The sequence below is a fragment of the Narcine bancroftii genome, chromosome 10, assembly GCF_036971445.1.
Source record: "Narcine bancroftii isolate sNarBan1 chromosome 10, sNarBan1.hap1, whole genome shotgun sequence".
Lineage (NCBI taxonomy): Eukaryota > Metazoa > Chordata > Chondrichthyes > Torpediniformes > Narcinidae > Narcine > Narcine bancroftii.
Genome location: NC_091478.1, coordinates 69,311,593 through 69,326,117, shown reverse-complemented (window position 1 = coordinate 69,326,117; position 14,525 = coordinate 69,311,593). Strand labels below are relative to the sequence as shown.

Below are 14,525 nucleotides of genomic sequence, written 5' to 3'. Positions count from 1 at the left end.
AGCTACAATGCCACTTCAGAAGAGATGCATGCAGCATAAACCTTGTAGAGAGCAGCTACTACCTGGTGGTGGAATACAAGTTAACAGATGAATACTATTTCTTTATATATTCAGCTCCTTGTATAAATGTCTACGTGTTTTATAAAGGTTTCCACAAGATTTATGAGGTCATGCTTAATTCTTGATCTAAGGAGTAGAGTTCAGGCTTGGAGAACAGGCTGTCTCCTCTCTTCAAATAGAATGTTGGAGTTTCGAAGTACTACTATTTGACCAAGCTTATGGTGACCCTTGTGTTGTAACCATTTGGATAATAGAAATGAGCCTTTATGGAATTCACTCATCGTAATCCAAAATTTAGAGATATGAAAAAAAGATGTGTGGAAAAAATTGTAAATGCAGCATTTCTTGATGCATGTGCAGATAACCATGCTTCTCATAACTTCTCAAGTTATTTTCATGGTTTGGAAACCCTCTTCCCTCCCCTCTCGGCTTCTTAATGAGCATTTGCCTGTTTTGTTTTGACAAAAGGCGAAAGAAATGAATGATTTGTAACACAGCCCAGTGATCAAAAACAGAAATAGATCGCAGAAAGTGAAATAATTTCACCTGATGCTAATTCTGCATGGTATTACGAGATTTTGCTGCTTATCACTTTCCAATGTAGACGGGTTTTACTGGATCTTCAACATTGCTGCCAATTGTGCAGTTAAATTTCTAGAAAACTGATTGTATAAGTATTACACGTGAAAATTTTCTAACCTGTGAATTTCATAAAATGTTTTCCACTTGTTCCCTTGAGATGCTTATTTTGTGTAAGGAAAGCTCAAGGATTTCCCCAGAAGTTGGTTAGCTGAGTAGTATTCAAGAATGTTTGACCACCAAGGATCTGGCAGCATTGCTGAAAATCCATCCAGGTCACCTTCTCAAATTAGGTGAACATATTGTGCTGCATATGTTGTTCTGTTTGTTGATCAATGACCTGTAAAGACCCATACTCAAAGCAGATTTTCACATCTTCATATTATACATCTGATTTCTTTGTCTCACATTTATAGTGAACTGTGAAGGATATTCAAATTGGCCATGCAAATATCAACGTATGAAATACTATTTGAAATTACGAATTGTTCACCAATAATACACTAGTACCTTGCTGACCCATATCTCCTGCACTAATTGTTTGTCAATAAGAAAACTGCATATTTGCAACATAGGTCCTTTATAGTTCTGGAATCTTAGCTGGGTGACATGGAACTTGCTTTCTCAATTGGTGATCCTGCAGTATAAATCTAGAAAGAATATCTGGTTCAATAAGTTTGCAGGTGATAAAAGTTGGAATGTTGTGGATAGCTAGAAGGTCATCGCAGGTTACAGCAGGGATATAGACAGGATGCAGAGTTGGACTGAGAATTGGTAGATGGAGTTAAATCCAGACAAGAGTGAAGTGATGCTTTTTGAATGGACAAACTTGAACATGGCTAATGGCTGGATTTTTATCATTGTGAGGGAACAGAGCGATTTAGGGGTCCAGGTCCATAGATCCCTCAAGGTTGCCTCATGTTGATAAGGTGATGAAGAAGGATTATAATGTGCTGGTCTTCATTGGATGGGGGATTGAGTTCAAGAACCCTGAGGCAATGTGAAGCAAGGTTGACAGAGCTAGGGTTTTTCTCTTTGGAAAGATGAAGGATAAGAGGTGACTTAACAGAGGGGCAAAGATAGGATGGACTGCTAGAACCTTTTTCTCCAGGGCAACATTAGCAAATACTAGAGGACATTTGTTTAAGATGAGTCAAGTAAAGTTTAGGGGAGATATCAGGTTATTTGCAAAGAGAGTGGCAGGTGGGGCTACACCGAATGCATTGCTGGGGTGGAGGCTGGTACAATGGGGGCATTCAAAAAAAACCTCAGATAGCCACGTGGATGGAAGAAAATTTGAGTTATTGGTGTGTGGGAGGGAAGGGTTAGATTGCTGTGAGTAGGCTTCCATACTATGGGTCTGTACTGTAATGTTCTACTGAATATGAAATTTAACCTGATTTCCATTTTTACTAATGAAGTGGATCTTTTGAGCATTGACAAGGTTATTTTTGATTTTTTTTTAAAAAGGAAAACAATGTGGGTCCACTTTCTGATTGGTCAATCATTGCCCTATTGAAATGTATTCGCAAAGCAAATTTTAAAAATTCTTCTAGCACAATTATGGAAGGAAATAAATAACTATAGTTTTTTTATTGGAATATAATGATCAAATAACTATTATGGAAAGCTGACAGCATTCTCATGTGAAGTAATGACTTTGTCTTCAAAGCTATAATATAAAATTACTTCATATTTGTGTCATGCCACTTTTTTTTTAAAGTGGATGTCAGCAAAAGGCAAGTAATTATAGGCCAGTTAGCACAATGTCTGTTGTCAGAAAAATGCTAGAATCTAACATTAAGGAAGAAATCTCATGATAGAAATTGTTCCATTAGGGGCAGATGCAGAAGCAATTTGGGAAGGGCAGGTCTTGTTTGACAAATTTACTGCAGTGGATGGAGGGCCAATGAGTGGATGGATTTCCAGAGCTCATTTGATAAAGTGCTACATAAGACTTGTTCACAAGGTAAAGATGCTTGGAGTTGTGGATAATGTATAGGATGGCTAGAGGGTTGATTGACCTCTCTAGAAGATAGAGAGTTAGGGTAAATTACCATTCAGAAGTGCTGATCTATGGTGAGCTGAGTGACGCAGGGGTCTGTGTTAGGCATGCAACTGTTCGCGATGTACATTAATGGTTTGGAAGAGAGGGCTGACTCTGGTACTTCTAAGTTTACTGATGACGTTAAATTGAGTGAAAAAGCATGTGGCGCAGAGGATGTGGAGAGTTTTCAGAGAGAGGTACTGGGAGATGGAGTACTATGTTGGTAAAGATGTGGTCATCCACTTTGGAAAGAAAATTAGTGGATCAGATTGTTCTACGAATGGTGAAAGATTACAGCATGCTGTTATGCAGGGAATTTGGGAGTGCTCGTGCATGAATTAGTGGATCAGATTGTTCTACGAATGGTGAAAGATTACAGCATGCTGTTGTTCAGGGAATTTGGGAGTACTCGTGCATGAATTAGTGGATCAGATTGTTCTACGAATGGTGAAAGATTACAGCATGCTGTTGTGCAGGGAATTTGGGAGTGCTCGTGCATGAATTAGTGGATCAGATTGTTCTACGAATGGTGAAAGATTACAGCATGCTGTTGTGCAGGGAATTTGGGAGTACTCGTGCATGAATTGCAAAAGAATGGTTTGCAAGAGCAACAGGTAAACATGAAGGCAAATGGAATATTGGTCTTCATTGCTAGAGGAATTGAATTTAGGAACAGAGAGATTCTTCTGCAATTGTACAGGGTACTGGTAATGCCACTCATGGAGTATTGTGTGTGGTCCTGTTTCCTTACTTGAGAATGGCAGTGCAGTGAAAATTCAACAGATGGAATCCTGAGCTGATGGATTAAGCACATGAGGAGTGACTGAGTCACCTGGGACTATACCAGCTGGAATTCAGAAGAATGAGAGGGGATCTTATAGAAACATGTAAAGTTATGAAAGGGGTAAATAAGGTAATGACAGGAAAGTTATTTCCACTGGTAGGTGACACTAAAACTCGGGGATATAGCTTCAAGATTTGGAAGAGTAGTTTATGGACAGATGAGGAGGAACTTTTATTCCAGAGAGTAGTGAATTTGTGGAATTATCTGCCCAAGAGGCAGTAGAGGCTGCCTCAGTAGCACAGTTAAAGATGATGAGGAAAATAGAGGAGCTGAGTCTATGGCCAGATAAGCAGCAGAGCAAGCTCGACAGACCAGATAGCCTATTTCTGCTCCTGTTTCTTGGGTTCATGTATTTTACACAATATTAGTGGTTTAAAATAAAAACAACTATTTCAACTTGCTGCTTTATCTGTGGTGTTCACAACATTTCATTTTACAACTTTTCTGGAGCTTGGATCTACAATGTTATTTCATTTTTTTCTCCCTTGTAGGTTTCCGATCAACTATGTGCCAAGTATAGTAAGGAGTATGGAAAACTTTGCAGAACAAATCAAATAGGGACTGTGAATGAAAGGGTAAATGCAGTCTATTTAAAAAAAAATAATTATTGTAAAAAAAAATTATTGTAAGAGGTATATTCTGTCAAACAACTCTGAAAAGCCGTATCTGAAAATTTATAGTATCTGTATGTTATCAGAAAAAAAGGGAGAATATTCATATGCACTTCGAACCTTTCAGTACTTTTACATCCAATTAATTAATTTTGAATTATTGTCATTGATGCAATATAGGAAAACCAATCACTTCGATAGTCTAAAAGTAGAAATGCCGCAATCTGCTTTTAATGACCCAGATGCTATCCCTGATTTTTGTTCACTTCAGTGTTGAATGCTGAGATCTTTAAAATCCTCTTGAAGGAGCAGCTGAATTATAACAAACCATGTCACAGAAGGGTCAACGGTGCACTAGAAGGCAGATATCTCCCCAGAATGCTTTCTTTTAACTTCCTTTTCAATGCAATGGATTTAAAAATGAGATGTAGTAAAACTATACCAGCACAAATTTGTTTATAGTTGGGTTCTAATTATTCGATAATAACTAATTTCTGCCTTATTATTTGTTTTGGTGGAATGTCTATGCTTTGTTTCTTTGCATGGATTTCTGATATCAGTTCCCTTCCCTTCCAGCTCATGCTGAAACTAAGTGTTGAAGCACCACCCAAAATCCTAGTGGAGAGATATTTAATCGAGATCGCAAAGAACTACAATGTTCCATATGAGCCTGATTCTGTTGTCATGGTATGTCTATCCAAAGTTCTTTTGATTAATGGTGACTGTTGCAAAGCTTTGAAGATGTAATTTGAAATTAAGCATCAACTTGGATTCATCCAGTCGTTAACCATCGCAAGGGTAAATAGTCATTTGTGTAATGTAGTGTGTTTTTGAAACAAGGTAAACCCTTTAATTGTGTGCTCTTTTAATATCTTGCACTGCACACAATGCCTATGAGCAGCTGGCCTTGACAATCCTGGTCTTTATCCTATTAGATGTATTCCCTTTCTACCTTGGCCGCCTTTCCCTTCTATTTTCCAGTTCTGTTTAAGGGTCTTTGACCTGAAGCAATGACCCTTCTTTCTTTTACGATAGATGCTGTCTAACCTGCTGAATGTTTCCAGCATTTTGTTTTAAATTTTTTAATCTACTTCTGTAATCTTTTCACGCAATTTTGGTTCTCTCTGGAAATCATTCTGTTAAATCTCTGGAACCTTTCCAACTACACCCACATAACAACTGCACATGTTTCTTGTGTTCCTATGTGTACTTTTTTAAATTAGTAGGCATTTGGAGGGTTTACTTAAATGATATTGTATATTGGATCAGCCATTAAAGTGCTTTTGATGTTCATTTCTAGGGTGAAATTCCAGTTGGAGTGGAAGCAGATTTGATTGATGTTGATAATGGAGATAAGAAAGGTGGACCTGGTGAAGGTGGTGGGGGAGGATTCACAGCTCCAAGTGCAGGCATTATAACCATGCCTACACCTTCTGTACCATTCTCATACCCGCCAAGAAAGGGACCAGTAAGTAATATTTTTAAGTGAACATGTCAGATTTTAACCCCCCCCCTCTAAATTTCTGCCATACTCTTTCAAGTGCATTAAAACAGCAGCTGTAATGAAACCACCTTCCATGATGTGTCCTGATAAATGATGGATAATGAGACAAAAGAGACATTGAGAGAGGTTTGAATCTCTCCTTAAAGATGGAAGGGAAAGGAGAAGCAATTTGTGGAATTTCCTAGATGTAGATTAGCAAGGCCTTAAATTGTTAAGAAAAAGGGAGAGATCATGAAGAACTTTAAACAAATGAATGATTGGTAACTTGAAGCCTTGGAGGGTGGGGTGGGGGGTGGTTGGTGTGGGAAGGCAGATGGAAGCTAGATTCAGATGTTTGTGGTAGTCTGAATATTTCTGGAGCTTTTTTGATGAAATGCAAGCTTCTAAATCCTCTGAATTAATAAAGCACTCCTGCTTCCTAAATAATGGTCTCTCTATTGTCAAAAGCTTTTGCTGAAGCTGAACCATGTTTTGTAGTTGTAAATTTTATCACATCTTTCTTTCTCTTTATCTTTCTTAGAAACACAGGATCAAAGAAACATTTTAAGTTGTGATTAATGTAGTCTAATCATCTGACATTTAGAATTTTACATTCTGTTGAATTAGTGCTTTAGTTACTTACTTAGCCTGAAAATGTGATGTATATGATCGGATCAAAACTCCTGAATTTTCACCTGTTGGCTTTGTGTATTGAACACTGTACATCCAATCTTCTACAGTTATGCACTGCTTAACGTCCACGAAACGTTCTGTGAAATTGGGCGTTATGCGATGTGGAAGTTGAAGCTTTGTGTTTGGGTCTATCTCTTCAGCACGCTGTTAATGTCTGTAAGGAATTTGACTAGCCCCTTAACAGTGAATCTCTTCTGCATCTGTTCTTCTCCTTCTGCAGTTTCCTTTTCCATTGCCTCCTGTTCAGCTATTCACACTTGCTCTAGCTCCAGCAACTCCTCATTTGTTAGTTCCTCAGGAACCACCTCCAGGAGTTCTTCAATGTCCTCATCACCTATATCTAGGTTCAAGTTGTTGTTTACCATGTCAAGAACAGCTCTACTAATCCTTGCAATCTCATCATCTTTGTCAAAAACCTTACAAGTTGTGCACATACCACTTCAGTATTTTTTTTCCATATGTCATTCATGCACTCTTTGGTCACAGCATCCCAGGCCCAAGCAAGGTTCTTTATGCAGTGGAAAATGTTGTACTCCTTCCAGAATTGCATCAGTGTCTTGCCAGTGTTGTCCGTTGCAGCAATAGCCTGAGCAAAGGTCCTCCTCAGGTTGTAGGCCTTGAATGCTATAATAACCCCTTAGTTCATTGCTTGGATTAAAGAGGAGGTGTTTGGTGGGAGGAATACCACTTTGATGTTGGGTTGGAGGTGACCAATGAAAGGGGGGGATGTCCTGGAGTATAGTCTACAATTTTCAAAATCTTGAAAGGTATGCCTTCTTCCAAGTAGTATTTCTCCATCTCACTGGCATAGCAATTGAGAAGGGCATCATGAAACATCATTTGTGTCATCCAGGACTTTTTATTGGTCCTGTAATAAACTGGTAAGGTGTGTTTGTTAATGTTCTTGAAAGGCCTGGGATTTCCACTTATGCCAAATAAGAAATAGCCAGCAACATAGTCTTCTGACAACTCTGTCATTAATAGCCTGGCATTGACTTGGCCTCCTTATGGATGAGGTCCTTTTAGGCATTCATTTCTAGAATAAGGAGGTTTTGTCCATATAAAAAATTTGCTGGGGCAAATAATCTCCCTCTACAATTAATTTCTCTAAGGTTTGAACAGATTCTTCTGCTGCCTTTGCAACAGCACTTGCAGACTCACCACTCACTTTCACATTGCCCAGAGAAAAACATTGAAGTGCCTGAATCACCCAGGGCTAGCACGAAACTCAATATCGTCATCTTGTCCTGCTGTTTCTTTAAGCATCTGGAACAAGCTTCGTGCCTTAGCAGTGATTGTCAACATGCTGAGAGGGTCTCTCTTTTTGTGCTTGGTCCATTCACTGTTTTTCCACTTTTGTGGTTTAATAACTTTTTGTTTCCCTTCCAAATTAATACTTCTCCTTTGCCTCTTGCTACTGTTACCACTTGCACTGGTTTTGCTGCATTTGATAGAAAGTACAATACCTACATACATAAGCCTTTGTAAATATTAGATACACGTGTTATGTGCGGGAGGTTGTTGCATACATCCAGTTACGTCCGCTATGTCCCATTTTCCTATTGGAATCTCTGAACTCTATTATAACCTTATGGGACACCTGCAATTCCCATGCACTTTAGCATGGTATTGATAAGGATTGAACATGCACTGAAAGTTTCTTGTAATCCAAAATACCCTTACCAAGTTAGTTTTGAACTCGAGTTGGTTGTGAATGATAAAAGCCGCGTTACAGTACGTTTTCGATTATCCAAAATGTTTGAGACCCAATCTATATCGGTTATACGGATTTCTTGGATAATTGAGAAATTTCTGTAAGCAGCCCAAGTAGCATCAGCAGAATACATGTATTGGCTGTAGCTAATCGCCGACACCTTCCCACCACCAATCCTCACCTGGAAGTGGTAAGAGATGGCAGGTACAGTCCCAGGGATTGTCTTCCAGCTGAATTTCAGCATCCCCAATTAAAGGGTTTTTGACAGCAGGTACAGCTTGGGTGAGCAGGGAGCGAGTGCGGTATTCAATTCAAATACTGATAAAGCCACAATGCAATTATTCACAAAAGTTGCAGTAACTCATGGCAAAAAATGACAATTTATAAATAAATAATCAGTGCTATCCTTTCCTTCATTGCGTAAGCTGTGGACAAATATCTCCTTTATAAAACTGATTCCCTGTATAGCCCCACTTGAGCACAGTGGGTTTAAAAAAAAAAGCAACTTTTTTTTAACTTGTGTCAGCTGGAAAAAAATTCTGATATTTGAGAATTTCAGTAGAACTGTTTTTGGATAATCGGAAAGGTACTATATTTCATTTATTTTCAGATTAAGGCATTGTTGGCAAGCCAATCATTTATTCCCCATCCTTAATTGGCTTGGCGATCCTCAGCAATCCTTCTGGTGAAGATTCTCCCACAGATTTGTTATTTAAGGACCATTGATGCATTTTGCATTGAAAATGAGGTTCGGCTTGTTGAGGAATTCTGCATGGATAACGTTTCCCATGGATCTTCTTTGTGCTTACTTGTAGTATCTAGAGCTGACGTTGTGTGCTTGTGGTGGAGAGAATGATTGTTTAGTGTGATTGGTGGGCTACTGCTTTATCCTGGGTGATGTCAAGCTTTCTGGAAGTTATTAGTGTTGCACTCATCCAGGCAAGTGAATAGTATTCCTTCGCACTCCTTGTGTGTCATGTAGATGGTGGAAATGCCTTGATGTGAGGAGGTGAATATCTATTTGTTAGATACTCTGTTTCTGATCTGCTTCAGTAACTGTTACTGTCAGGATGAGGAAGCCGAGAGCCTTGATGGTAATCCCATTGTATGTCAAGGATGGACCTTCATCAGGCCAGTGGTTTAAGCTAATTGTCAATCAATATCTAGGTCTTCTGCTTACTTTATTTGCTCAGGAGTGACAAGTGGAATTGAAGATTCTGCTATCATTAAGCAACATCCCTAAGCTTGACCTAATGGTGGAAAGCAAGTCATTTATTATCCTAGGACCCTGTCCTGAGAAATTCTTGCAGCAATGTCTGGATTTGGAGTGATTGATCTCCCACCACCACAACCATATCTTTGTTCAAGATATGACTACAACCATCAGAGGTTGTCCTTTGCCGTAATGCCACATTGTTGTAGATACTCTCATCTTGTCTTTGGAATTTAGTTTTGGTCCATGTTTGGATCTGAAGTAGAATGATCCTGGTGAAGTCTGAACTGGGCACATTAATAGGTTAATGCTAATTATTAAGAATAGAGTTACTGGTTAGTAATTTGCTATCTTGTGTGTGTTTCCACATTGTTAGGGAGATACTGTTATTGTAACTGTATTAGGACAACTTGGTTAGAGGTGCAGCTACTTCTGAAGTATTCTGCTAGTTTTTCCTGTTCCTCATAGCCTCGACATCTGGGGCTTGTAGCCATTTGATATAATAATGATTGAACAAAATTAGCGGTAGACAGGCTTTGTTGATAGTGGGAAGCCTGTTGGATTGTTCATCTGTTCATCATCTGTGGTTGAACGTCATTTCCAGTGCCTCAGCTCTTTCGCACTTGGATGCTGATCCCTGCCAAAGTCTATTTAATTGTTAACCATTCTTAATGATTAGAAGTTGCAGAATTGCAGGGGTTTAATCTGCTCCAATGGCTGTGAAATTTCTTAGTTCTGTCTTTTGTCTTTTTTTTGGAACTCTATTTGACGATCTAGACAAATTTGTCTTGTGGTGGTCATTAGTTTAGGTTGGAGGTAATGCTTTACATTTGGTTAAATCTTTTTTTGTTCCTCCTAGGATAATTTTAATGGTCTTCCAGTGGACACTTATCAACCATTCAACAACTTCCAGCCTCCAAATATTGGAGGTAATCCACCTCCAATTCCAACACAGCCACCAACATATGAATCTGTGAGTTGCTGAGTCTCTTTTCCCTGGACAGTGAAGACAGTAGATGTTCAGGAAAGATGCTATTTTAATTGTACTTCTGCTTTCAGCCATGCATTCACACCATTATTCCCATTACCTTTATCTGTGGCATTTTCACCATTAATCGCATGATATTACAAAGTCTCTCTGGTTTAGAGAGATTTAAAATGTTGCTTAGCACTTAAACTTCTGACATTACGATGGCAAATGGCTTTGCTATACTTCAAATGTGTACATTTTTTTATACCCATAAAGTACTGGGAATGATTTGCTTAATGACTATTTCAGAAAACAGAAAGGTGAGTTTCTCCATGTAAAATCAAAAGTAATATTTGTAGGTTTATTTCATAAATATGTATAGTGCTTAGTAAGGTCTCTATTTTGTGCATTCAGAATGTTCAACTCACTAAAGCTGGTATTTATGTAAAGAATTTTTTGCTTTGCTTCAGGAAGTCTTTAGTGGTGTTTTGTTTGCATGTTGAAGATTCTCAAAGTTATTTTTACAAGTGAAACTTTATAAGAACTTTGCTCAATCTGCCATGTAGATAAATGTGGCTACATTTATATTTTTACAACTCTTACATTTGGCATTTACAGTAACTAAGTAAACACTTAATAGATTAGTAGTCACGAATGTCCACTTTCTGCAGAAGAGTGTTTTTAGAGCTCAGTAGAATTGCCCTTGTTTCTGGCCTCTTAACACATTTATGTGTGGCAGGAGGCTGAAATCTGAAGTCAAAACAACTGACTGAGAGGCTTGGAATGCAAGCACCATAATTACAGATGTTGGAATCTGGAGTTAAAAAGCAAAATGGTGGAAGAACTCGTTTAGCCAGTCAACCAGCTGGTGTAAATCATAGTCCCTCTACAGAATTTATTGGTGTCTTTTTTTTTAAATAAAGAAATTATATTCTGGTTTTCAGTTTTGGTGTTAAGGTGTGCAACAGCTTGAACTTGAAAGATGTGTATTTGGGGAATGAAGGCTTTGGGACCTATTTATTTGTAGGTTAATTGTTGGAACTTCAATTATCTGAAACTACCAACTTTACAAGCTCATCATTAGATTTTGGGGAGGAGGAAGAGGCATTAATGATTCAAACTGGATTGTTAGTTTAATATGAAATCCTATGGACAGTAGATTAAGAGGGTCTTTTTGCACATCATTTCAATCTGCTTCTTTGACCATGTCCAGCATAACTCTGTTTACCATATCACTGACCATTTAATACAGGCACTCAAGCAAGAGCCTTCAGCAAAGCACACCATCTTGAAATTTTTTTCCCCTTGCAAAAACATTAGTGCAGACCTCAGCTGCTGCTAAGCTTGTGCTTCTCCGCTATTGCTTGCAGCATGGAATTGGCAGTCAAATTAGTTCTGTTAAAATTGACATGACTACATTACTGATTAATTTTGTTTCATAGATTGATGATATGAAAAGTACTGACACTCATTTGCCTTCTTCCAAGCTTCCTGGTAAGTCAGTAGATATATTTTAATAGTTCTTATAATGGAAAAGTTTTGTGTGATTAGAGGCATTCCACATGGTAATTGCTGTTCCAATTGTATAGGTCCTTCAGCTCCAATTGCTGCACCTCGGAAGATGTTTGGACCTGCTCCTCCTGCTGCTCCTGGTCCGAGCGATTTTATCTATGATAACTTGACTCTACCAGAGTTGCCCTCTGTGCCTGACACCTTACCAGCAACATCTGTGGGTGGTACTTCTACAGCCTCAGAAGATATAGATTTTGATGATCTCTCTCGTAGATTTGAGGACTTGAAGAAAAAAACCTAACTTTCTTGATTGTTAAATTATCCTTTAATTTTCAGAGTAATTTTAAATTCACCAGTCTATCACAGCTAGAACCTGAAAACTTTATCGTGAAACCAGATGCTGTGTACCCTGGAATATTACCACTGCTTTCTCTCAGCAGATGTTGTACTGAAATATTATTCTATCGGGTCATGTTTGTATGTAGCGGGAATTTGCTGAACTAAATGAGTGCAATGATTCAAATTCAGTTTTGGCCATGATTTCTTATCTTTATTCTCCTTTACATGGATAAAAGTTTATCTCACACATATTTAGGACTGTTATGTACACTTGCAGATCCATCTGTTGCAGACTGATATTGCCTATATAAGAGAACGCAAAATGGTTGTCCTGACTAAATGAATTGTCAGTAACACTTGGTAAATAATGTATATAGTTTTCATCTAGTTATTTATGGGGCCTCTTGTGTCCTCAAAACAAAAGATTTATTTATGATCTATGGGTGGGTAATCCTTGGACTATTTCATCTGATTTAAACTTAATTTGTAATGAACGTTCTAACAGTCATTTTAGCTGACTTTTTAAAATTAACTTTGGATCTTCAGCTCTTGAAATTACATTTAATGTTGATGAAATAACTAGGTAATAATTACATTTTCTGAACATAATCTAAATTTTTCACATTTAGATTGCATAGATTATACTTCCTATCAAAAGTCCAATCCCATTCTCTTTCTACACTTCTAGTGAAGTACAAATATGCAAAACTACCAGTTAACTCCTCAATGGGTATGTGTCAATGCTCTGAGCAAGGAGTGCGGTTCTGTTCTGACCACCACATGCGAGCAGTCTGGGGAAACTTAATTATGTGCTGCTTATTCTCTTTCCCAGTCAGGGGTGGCGGAGAATGAAATATGTAGTCAATTTTAAAAGTTGCTTTTCTTGATAGAGTAACTCATTGTTCAGAACCCACATGCATGGCAGTGTTATTGAGAAATATGTCATACTGCAAGATTACTGTAGACAAATGGAGAAAATGCATTACTTTACACAAATCAGGGATGACTGTTGGCCTTCAGATTTGTGGTTTCTCCTACATTTCTCAACAATTCTATTAATCATAAGACTTGTAATTCGGTCAATGAAATTGGACGCTGCGGCACAACCAGATAACTGCATGGTCTGGGATGGTGCATGTGTATAATGTGATAAACGGTCACAGTTATCATGCAAACTAAAGTTTGCTGAATTCCGTACTTCCTGCAGAGACATGCATATTCTGTTTATCAAATCATCAAAATTCTTCCATTGCAACAAATTCATCCTTTACAGAATTTTGAAATAATGATTGGTTCACTTGTAAATGTTCTCTTCCAACTGAAATGGTTTCTCATTACTGCCAATAGAAGCAGCAATGTTAATCAACTCTGATTTTCCAGAGTTAATTTGTGCATAGCACACATCAGTGATTGACGTCATAATGTGTACAACGTTTGGATGACGTAAAATCGCCTTCATAGCCATCCAGTAGTCAGATGAGAGGCTAATTTATTGACCAATTACTGTTGTGGAAGTCCTGAATAGCTCATAAAAGAAATAATTGAAAAAGTCCTTGCAATTGTTCATAATTTTTGCCTTGTTATCAGTTGATTAATTTGATTTTTCTATATCCTGATAATCAACAACGTTTCAAAGGCCTTGTTAGTCCTTAACTTTACAAAAGGGTAGATTTTGCATATTATTCTGTTATGTTTAAACATTAAATAAAACACCTTTAAAAATTCTTGCTATGTTTATTTGTACTTAAAACAGCATTTTCCAGTTCCAACTGAATACTTGTGCAGAATTATATTGGAACGAAGAACATAGAACTCGAGCTATATTTAAATTGGTAGTGATATTACCTTGTGTGCTTTGATAACAGCTATCTTCTGCTTCCTAGTTTTGGATTTAAGGAACAGGTATGTCAAAATTCCTCATCATATTTTATTGGTAATGAAGGAGGGGTTGAGGATGGACATTAGCATGACTGATCAAGGTTAAAAACTAAACACTTGAGGCAGATTGATTTGACATCCATCCAGTCACCATTGGATCAGACATTCTCATCTGGGGCCACAGCACATTTGGGTTAAAGTCTTGTTTTCTTTTCACCTTGTAACATAAATATGTTTTATGTAGTCAGTGGTAGAGAAGTACGGGGGTGGGGGGAAATAAAACATGACTGGTTCACAGGGAAGGGGGCCCATAAACTTTGAGCAGAGTCCTAAGGGGGCCACAGCCAAAAGGTTGAGAATGGCTGTTGTAAATGACTGAGGATACAGAATGCACTTGGCAACATGAAAAGAATCTCCTGAGTTCAGTTGGTTGACTTCATTGACAAACTGAGCTACCAGCTGTTGGGTGCCCTGGAAAGTTCATGTGGCTGCCCTAATGTACAGATGATACCAGCTTCCTCATTTCTGCTTTCAATGGGTTGCAAAGTCACTTTGTCTAATTTTAGAACTAGCATAATTTTA

The 14,525-nt window shown here is 38.0% G+C and overlaps 1 protein-coding gene across 4 annotated transcripts in view; it reads left to right on the top strand.

Annotated features, from left to right (window-relative positions):
- ist1 (IST1 factor associated with ESCRT-III) overlaps positions 1 to 12,249 on the top strand; it is a 29,514-nt gene extending 17,265 nt beyond the window's left edge. For all 4 annotated transcript variants that reach the window (XM_069901271.1, XM_069901273.1, XM_069901270.1 and 1 more), the window contains exons 5-10: positions 4,022 to 4,105; positions 4,718 to 4,828; positions 5,442 to 5,609; positions 10,104 to 10,217; positions 11,657 to 11,708; positions 11,804 to 12,249. In XM_069901271.1, coding sequence (XP_069757372.1) covers positions 4,022 to 4,105; positions 4,718 to 4,828; positions 5,442 to 5,609; positions 10,104 to 10,217; positions 11,657 to 11,708; positions 11,804 to 12,027 — 753 coding nt within the window. In that variant the 3' untranslated portion in view covers positions 12,028 to 12,249. The remainder of the gene's footprint in view (positions 1 to 4,021; positions 4,106 to 4,717; positions 4,829 to 5,441; positions 5,610 to 10,103; positions 10,218 to 11,656; positions 11,709 to 11,803) is intronic.
- Positions 12,250 to 14,525: the final 2,276 nt, after the last annotated feature.